Source organism: Panicum virgatum, chromosome 5K (genome assembly GCF_016808335.1).
Source record: "Panicum virgatum strain AP13 chromosome 5K, P.virgatum_v5, whole genome shotgun sequence".
Classification (NCBI taxonomy): Eukaryota; Viridiplantae; Streptophyta; class Magnoliopsida; order Poales; family Poaceae; genus Panicum; species Panicum virgatum.
In genome coordinates, this window is record NC_053140.1 from 36,232,132 (window position 1) to 36,241,157 (window position 9,026).

Sequence of the window (9,026 nt, forward strand, 5' to 3'; positions counted from 1 at the left end):
AAATACCTAATCCGTAGCCCGAATTTATCGTGTTCTTCTTATTTCTATGAATATTTTAAATAATTTGAACGGTTTATAGGATCGCACCACCAGCTTCCTGATATGGGTCCTTCTTCGTATCCACCACCAACAGGTACGTATGATGAATATATACCCAAATAGATGACTTATAAGACGATGATTAAGATATCTTAATTGCTACTACATAGGGGCCACACACGATACCTTTGAGGCGAACTTCGAAGACTGGAGTCGGTTATTTTCTACACCTAACCAGCAGGCTGATCCTACCTCCCAGACACCCGTGGCGACCGGATGTCTAGGTAGAGACGTAGGGCCTCCAGACCGACACACCTATCCTACAGACCACGTCCACGCACAGCGTAAAAGAGGTCGACATGGCCGGGGTGGTTAGGAGGTGCTTTTAGTTATTTCTGTATTTTTGTTATGGACATGTCGTCATGTCATACTTATTTCGTTCTTATGCACCATCTATTTCGTTCTCAGTTGCGTATGTATATGAATTGTTAAGTTATACTTTTCATATTCATCTATTTTACTAACGGTTTTTATTTCTATCCAAAATATCTAAAACCACATCTAATGCCGCACTGCACGTTCAAGATTTAACTTGCGGTGAGGAGGGGCCTGCCGCCCCCCTGCCGGGCGGCAGCTTGGCCTACCGCCCCGCCAGTGGGCGGCGGGTACCTGCCGCCCGGCAGGGGGCGGCAAGCTCCCCCAGAGGTCAAAATGCGATTAAATATAAATTTTATTTACATTGAGGTCCCTACCGCCCGGCAGGAGGGCGCCAGGGGGCCGGCCGCCCCGCAGCCGGGAGATAGGGTACAAAACTGTAAATTATAAAACCGAAAATATATTTTTGTAAAAAATAATTTTGAAAAATATAAAAATAAAAAGAACGCGATCCAGCCCAAATCACTGCTCAGCCAGCCCAGCTCAACTCTGGAAAGCACCACGTCCACGTCACTGACACGCGGGACGGGCAGCGCAGCCGAAGAGTCACGCCCCCGGCGCCCTCGCCCCGAAAAGGGAAAACCATATCCGCGCCGCGTGGGACCGGGGCCAATCCACGTCCGCCACGTGCCATATCCGGGATACCCTGGCCTCCACTCCTCGTCCCCGTGCCTCTCCTCCCTCCACAACGGCACAGCAGCAGCGGCCCACTCGTCCGCTTCGCTTTGTCTCTCCTCGCCGCCGCCGCCCCCCCCCCCTCCTCCGACCACGCCACCGCGCGCGCAATTCGAAGCAGGAGTGCCGCGCCGGGAGACGGGGCAGCGAGCGGGAGCCCGAGGAGGGGGCCGGCGCAATGGGGCTCACGGGCGCGGCCATCTCCGCGCCGCTCGGCTGCCGCGGGCTGCCGCGCGGCGCGGTCGGCGGCGGAGGCGACAAGGCGCGGAGGGCGGGGGCGGAGAGGTGGCGGCGGGCGGGCGCGGGTCGGCGCTCGGGCGGCGCGAAGGTGAGGTGCGTGGCGACCGAGAAGAACGACGAGACGGCGGCGGCGGCGGTCGGCGTCGAGTTCGCGGACGAGGAGGACTACCGCAAGGGCGGCGGCGGCGAGATTCTCTACGTGCAAATGCAGGCCACCAAGCCCATGGAAAGCCAGTCCAAGATCGCCTCCAAGGTGATTACATTACTGATAATTCTGTTAATTCTCTAATCAATTTCTGTGCTCGTTCTAACGATCACGACTACAGATTTCGCCCCCTTTTCATGAACTAGTATTTTGGGATTTACTGGACATGAAACTTTGATTGACATGTATATCTGAAACGGAAAGTACAATCGTAACAATTTTGACTTAACAGTATTATTCAGCCCGAACTTTACCTTTCTTTTCCAAGAGAAAAAACGACAGCCAAGTAAGTTACGTATCTCTTAAGAGCATAGTAAAAATATTGCACAATTCAGCATGGAACCACACGATCGTCATCCTTCAGCCGTACTGTACTTCACGTGCGTTGGCTACACGGACGTCCACGGAAATGGGTGGTCACCCAGTGGTAGACTGGTGGGCACGGCGTTTTTTTACCTTCCTGGCCAGTGGCCACCATGGTTTTGGGTTCTACATGACTACTTGAGTGCCCATCTCCTCTTCGGTTGTTTGACACACAGTTTATCACTGTTTTATAAATGAACTATGTCCTTTCTGAAATGTACAGTTTAAAAGTTCTGAAATGCATTTTGTCATGAAAATGACTGTACCTTATCAGGAGCTGTCAAGAATTATGTCGGTTTGGAAGTGAACATCGTGTTGTACTGTACTTGGCTACGACTTCGACAAATCTAATAAGGAACTGTCACAAGATGCTAGCTATTGTGATTCGTGGCGACAAAGGCTGTTCACATATATCTCGGGCCTATTGTAAGAAAATAAATCACAGCCACACGTACTTGGGTGTTTGCACATGACTACCATCTCTCTCTTTTTACCACTTCCACCCATGGTATGAGTGACGTTGCCTGATTGCACAGTTATGTTGAATTCACTGGATTGCACACACTGGGAATGGCATTTCCAGTCTAATGTCACACAGTTTGACTTTGCTTCAATTTAAGCAGTCAAGTGGAGTGATCCAGGAACAGGTGACACCCAAAATCATGCCATTTTTCCTAGGACTACCCAGAACTTCGATCGGAACCTGTGCGCTGTAAACTATGTACACATTTACGATGTTTGAATTCTTACTGTTACTGTAACCCTATTTTTTTACGGAATGAGATTTTTTCTTACAGGATTAAGTAGTTAAAAATCTAGTGGCATAAAGAATGTCGTATGGTTCAGGAAAATGAATATGTGGTCTTTTATTTTCTTGCAGCTGCTGCCCATATCCGATGAAAATTCAGTACTTGATTTGGTTATCATTGGCTGTGGTCCTGCTGGTCTTTCTCTAGCTTCAGAGTCAGCCAAGAAAGGGCTCACTGTAGGTCTTATTGGCCCTGACCTTCCATTCACGAACAACTATGGTGTCTGGGAGGATGAATTCAAAGGTATTGTATTATCTGCATCGCTACAATGAAGAATTTTTCTTAATACCATCCTTTTCTCTCTTTGTTGTCCAGATCTTGGTCTAGAGAACTGTATCGAGCATGTCTGGAAGGATACTATTGTCTACCTAGACAATAATAAACCAATACTGATTGGCCGTTCCTATGGCAGGGTGCACCGTGACCTGCTGCATGAGGAGTTACTGAGAAGGTAAATTCTTATGTACCAATCTTGGGATTCAGAAGTATGAATAAGCAAGCAACGTGATATAATAAAATTGACAAGCAGAAACACTTAAATAATTGGCAGATGCTATGAAGCTGGCGTTACATACCTCAACTCAAAAGTGGACAAGATCATCGAATCTCCAGATGGTCATAGAGTAGTCTGTTGTGAAAGGGGCCGTGAGATACTCTGCAGGCTTGCCATTGTTGCTTCGGGGGCAGCATCTGGTAGGCTTCTGGAGTATGAGGTTGGAGGTCCCCGTGTCTGTGTACAGACTGCATATGGAGTAGAAGTTGAGGTACACAAAGACCGAAGAAGCGGTTACTTTCAATCCATTTATTTTATCCGTCATTTCGTAATTTACATAACATTAGTTTGCTCATTCTCGTTTCTCGACGAAACTTTCAACCTAGCATTTGGGTACTAGTTATTTCTTCTTTCAGAATGATTTGAATTTTTCAGGTCGAAAACAATCCATATGATCCCAGTTTAATGGTTTTCATGGACTACAGAGATTGTTTCCAACAGAAATTCTCAGACTCTGAACAAGAAAATCCAACTTTCCTGTATGCTATGCCTATGTCGTCCACGCGAGTTTTCTTTGAGGTCTGTATGGAATTTTTATTACCTCTGTGATTCTGCCACCAGTACTTCCCATGCTTCAAAGTTTCCGATCAAGTATTTTATCACAGGAAACATGTTTAGCCTCTAAAGATGCGATGCCCTTTGATATACTTAAGAAGAGATTAATGTATCGGTTGGATGCAATGGGAGTTCGAATCCTGAAAGTTCACGAGGAGGTAAAGAAGTTAAGGGTTACTAGCACTAGTAATTTCTCATCCATATGTGTTAAGTGAAAATAAACTGAAATGCTGAAGCTTTGTTTCAGGAATGGTCCTACATTCCTGTTGGAGGGTCCTTACCGAATACAGATCAGAAAAATCTTGCATTTGGTGCTGCAGCAAGTATGGTGCATCCTGCAACAGGTACGGACAAATCCTTGATTTTTTATACACCATGTCCTGCCTTGTAATCTTTCTGATATTCACAACGTGTTGAAAATTCATAGGCTACTCAGTGGTCAGATCTTTATCTGAGGCTCCAAGATATGCCTCTGTAATATCCGATATCTTAAGGAACCGAGTTCCTGCACAATTTTTGGCAGGAAGTTCTCAAAATTACAGTCCATCAATGCTCGGTAAGTATTACATCACTTCTGGACAAGTGCAGTTTTACTGTGTAAAGTTCATACGAATGGGCAAAACTTTCTGCTACTAATTAATGTTGATGTTTCAGCATGGAGAACACTATGGCCTCAAGAAAGAAAACGCCAACGATCCTTCTTCCTTTTCGGATTGGCATTGATAATCCAACTGAATAATGAAGGCATACAAACATTCTTCGAAGCCTTTTTCAGGGTGCCGAAATGGTAGTTTCACTTTTGCCATTTTTCAGTCTATTTCCAGAGAAATTGAGTGTACTTAAGTTAACCACTTCTAGGAAGTTTTGACGACCACCGTTCTTCTCAACAGGATGTGGCAAGGGTTCTTGGGCTCAACCCTTTCATCGGTGGATCTAATACTGTTTTCATTCTACATGTTCGCCATAGCTCCGAACCAATTGCGAATGAACCTCGTCAGACATCTCCTCTCTGACCCAACAGGCTCGACAATGATCAAGACCTACCTGACCTTGTAAAACTATGTCACCAGTCTGCAAGAACTCTAGAAACTGTACAGTTTTGTAGTTGTACATAACTTAGAGGGGATCTGAGGGTTACTTTTCTTTTTGCTGTTTGACAGCGGGTGGGACTCGGGGTCGCTGCTCAGTGGCATGATAGAGTACACTTGGTAACTGTTTGTTTGCTATAGTGCTGGGATAGGGAAGCACATGGTGTTGTGCATGCTGGACGAACAAGTAGAGGGATCAACTGATGGTCATTGTTCCTGCATCATATTGGCCATTTTTAGGTCCCCGGCTCTTGTTTTTGTTTCCATCCCTGTCTTTGCTGTTTCAAGGCATTTTTACATGCCCATCTATCACACCCTTATTTTAGCTAGGTTTCTCAATGCCAAGTCAAAATGTTCCTTTTTTCCAACAATATTTGCAAATGGGGAAAAGAGAGAGAAAAAAGATGTGCAAGAATAGTATGAGGCTGTCCTTGCTCCTGCCGCCATGGCCCATGGCATTTAGCTTCAAGATGTAGAGGAGGCATCGGAGAAGGCCTGTGCAGGACACACACAAAGGTTGGAGGCGAGGGAGAGAGAGGAAGGAAGGGCAGGAGGAGAGGCGGACACAACCCGTCTCCCTCCACCTCTCTGCCTTCTTCTCCCGCGCCCCCAATCCTCCCACATCCATCGCACTGATCGGCCAGTACTTCACCGGCGTCCACCTCGATCGGTTGGTGTGGCGGCGCGCGGCGGCTTGTCGCAATCATCTCCGGCCGGGCAGTGGCGCGATGCAGGGAGGCCCTCTGAGCCCGGACGAGTACCGGGCCGCGTCGCCGCTGCCGCACCAGGCGGCGCCCACCATCGTCGTGGCCATCGACCGCGACCGGAACAGCCAGCTGGCCGCCAAGTGGGTCGTGGACCACCTCCTCTCCAGCGCCTCCCACATCATCCTCCTCCACGTCGCCGCCCACCACCAGCCCTCCAACCGTACGTCGTTCGCCCACCACCATCGCCGGCGCACAAGCATTCTCTCCCTTGATGCAGCGGCGGCTGAGCTTGTTTGTGTCGTTGATGGTCTTCGCAGATGGATCTTCCACGGCGGAGACGACGCATGGCTCGCTGGAGGCTGAGATGAAGGAGCTCTTCGCCCCCTACAGAGGATTATTCAGCCGGAACGCGGTAAGTTGTTCTGATTTACTACAGATTGCAAAAAGAGGATGGAATCGGTTGATGAAAGAATGGAAGACGGCATCACGCATTTGCATGCTATTGCAGCAGGTGGATGTGTCCGAGGTCGTATTGGAGGAGGCAGACGTGTCCAAGGCCATTCTAGGTTACATCACTGCAAACAAGATCCAGAGCATCGCGCTCGGCGGAGCATGCAGAAATGCATTCACCAAGTACTAGCTAGTAACTAGTAGCTCAAATAATAGAATCCTCCATTTTTTTTTCATATAGAGGCCCTGAACTGAAAGGGTAATTAATGCACGCGTCTCGATCGATCGGGCAGGAAATTCAAGAACGCGGACGTGCCGTCGACCCTGATGAAGTGCGCGCCGGACTACTGCAGCATCTACGTCGTGGCCAAGGGCAGGGCCGTCAACGTCCGGCTCGCCAGGTGCGGCGTGCCGCCCTTCGCCGGCGCCGACATCCTCCGGGACGCCGAGTCCCTCCGGGGGTCGGCGCTGTACGCGCGGCGCGGCTCCAGGGGGTACCTGCCGCCGGCGACGCCGCCCGACGCGGCGAGGCGCTCCGTCGACGGCCGCACCCTGCCGGAGCTCACCACGCGGCCGCCGTTCCGGGAGCGCTCGCTCCCGGGCTCGGCGACCAAGAACGTTAGCGTGATGGTGGTGCCGCTGTCCAAGGACCACTCCGACGCGTCCATCCGGTCGGCGAGGCACGACTCCCTCTCCGAGTTCGACTTGGGCTCCTCCATGGACTTCGGCGAGAACCTCGACATGTCCACCACGCTCGCCGCCAGCCCCGGTCACGAGCCCATGTCGCCGGCATCCGGCGCCGTGAGTAGTAGATGCTGCAACTGATGCATGCGTTGTTGTTGATTTCATTAATTTCTTCAAGGAAACAAACTATATATGCATGCTCATGATCAGCGTTCAGCAGGCGCATCGGGAGTTGGAGGCCGAGATGCGGCGGCTCCGTCTGGAGCTCCGGCAGACGATGGACATGTACAACGCGGCGTGCAGGGAGGCCATCAACGCCAAGCAGCGCGCCAAGGAGATGCAGCTGCTCAAGCTGGAGGACGCGCGGCGGCTGGAGGAGGCCCGGCACGCGGAGGAGGCGGCGCTGGCGCTGGCCGAGATGGAGAAGGCCAAGTGCCGCGCCGCCATGGAGGCCGCCGAGGCGGCGCAGCGGCTGGCCGACCTGGAGGCCCAGCGGCGGCGCAACGCCGAGGTGCGCGCCCGCCGCGAGGCCGACGAGAAGGTGCGCGCCCTGGACGCCATCTCCGGCCACGACTTCCGCTACCGCCGCTACCACATCGACGAGATCGAGGCGGCCACCGAGCGCTTCTCCGACGGCCTCAAGATCGGCGAGGGCGGCTACGGCCCCGTGTACCGCGCCGCCCTCGACCACACCCCCGTCGCCATCAAGGTGCTCCGCCCCGACGCGCACCAGGGCCGCAAGCAGTTCCAGCAGGAGGTGGAGGTGCTCAGCTGCATCCGCCACCCCAACATGGTGCTCCTCCTCGGCGCCTGCCCCGAGTACGGCTGCCTCGTCTACGAGTACATGGACAACGGCAGCCTCGAGGACCGCCTCTACCGCCGCGGCGGCTCGCCGCCGATCCCCTGGAGCCAGCGCTTCCGGATCGCGGCGGAGGTCGCCACGGCGCTGCTCTTCCTGCACCAGACCAAGCCAGAGCCGCTGGTGCACCGGGACCTCAAGCCGGCCAACATCCTGCTCGACCGCAACTTCGTCAGCAAGATCAGCGACGTCGGGCTGGCGCGCCTCGTGCCGCCGGCGGTGGCGGACAGCGTCACGCAGTACCGGCTGACGGCGACGGCGGGCACCTTCTGCTACATCGACCCGGAGTACCAGCAGACGGGGAAGCTGGGGGTCAAGTCGGACATCTACTCCCTCGGCGTGCTGCTGCTGCAGGTAGTCACCGCGCGGCCGCCCATGGGGCTCACGCACCACGTCGAGAAGGCCATCGACGCCGGCACCTTCCACCAGATGCTCGACGCCACCGTCAAGGACTGGCCCGTCGACGAGGCGCTCGGCTTCGCCAAGCTCGCGCTCAAGTGCACGGAGATGCGGCGCAGGGACCGCCCGGACCTCGCCACCGTCATCCTGCCGGAGCTCAACCGGCTGAGGAACCTCGGCATCGCCTACGACGCGTGCGTCACGGCCGCGGCCGCCGCCAGCGGCGGCGGCGACGCTGGCGCGCACGCCAGCGTCAGCTCCACGACGACGCTGCAGGGCGGCTCGTGGAAAACGGCCGAGAGCTAGCGGTCTCTACTTGCATTGCTCGTCGATCAGTTAGAGAGGGAGATTTTTGTACTTACGGGGAGGAGGGTTAAATCATCCAAAAGCTAAGTCGATCTTGGTGTATGTACAGTTCTGCGTATGAGAAATACTAACACGCGTCTTGCAGTGCTGCTAGCTGCGTCTCTGCTCATCACTTCAATTTAATTTTGATGAGGGATGATACATCCATCAATCCTCTGTTGCACGGCAACAAGTTTCATTCTGCCTCTTTTTCATGCATGGGAATCAAACTGATGATGGAGAAATAACTGTTCAAAATTATATATTAATTATGGAGGGTTAAAACAAGTCATCACGTTCGCCGAGAGAAGCTAGAAATTACCATATTAATCTAAAAAAGAGAAGTATTTACAACGTTTAATTTACGAAGATCTAGCGGTCTAAATTAATCCAAAAAGTCCATATCAAATATAATTAACAAAAAAATAGGATTTAACCAAAAGGTCCACATCGAATAATATTAGTAAATTGCTAAATTAGGGATCCTAAAAAAATTAGCACTTGCCAAAAATATATTAGTAGATAGCTAAATTCAAAATTTAAAAATAAGAAACATTAGGGCATGAGCTAAGAGTCCATGCTGAATACGATTATTAAATAGATAAATCTCAAAATTATAA

At 51.6% G+C, this 9,026-nt stretch overlaps 2 protein-coding genes across 2 annotated transcripts; both read left to right on the top strand.

The window, feature by feature from the left end:
* The first annotated feature begins 1,170 nt into the window (after positions 1 to 1,170).
* Positions 1,171 to 5,287, top strand: LOC120707193 (lycopene epsilon cyclase, chloroplastic-like). The gene is made up of 10 exons (XM_039992031.1): positions 1,171 to 1,642; positions 2,838 to 3,009; positions 3,082 to 3,217; positions 3,317 to 3,530; positions 3,695 to 3,838; positions 3,925 to 4,032; positions 4,122 to 4,218; positions 4,302 to 4,430; positions 4,529 to 4,661; positions 4,765 to 5,287. Exons 1-10 carry the CDS (start codon positions 1,328 to 1,330, stop codon positions 4,928 to 4,930), a joined length of 1,614 nt encoding a protein of 537 aa, XP_039847965.1. The 5' UTR covers positions 1,171 to 1,327; the 3' UTR covers positions 4,931 to 5,287.
* A 193-nt stretch (positions 5,288 to 5,480) lies between these two features.
* Positions 5,481 to 8,516, top strand: LOC120707194 (U-box domain-containing protein 35-like). Its single transcript, XM_039992032.1, has 5 exons — positions 5,481 to 5,889; positions 5,987 to 6,081; positions 6,178 to 6,302; positions 6,413 to 6,917; positions 7,024 to 8,516. Exons 1-5 carry the CDS (start codon positions 5,691 to 5,693, stop codon positions 8,365 to 8,367), a joined length of 2,268 nt encoding a protein of 755 aa, XP_039847966.1. The 5' UTR covers positions 5,481 to 5,690; the 3' UTR covers positions 8,368 to 8,516.
* The last annotated feature ends 510 nt before the right edge of the window (positions 8,517 to 9,026 follow it).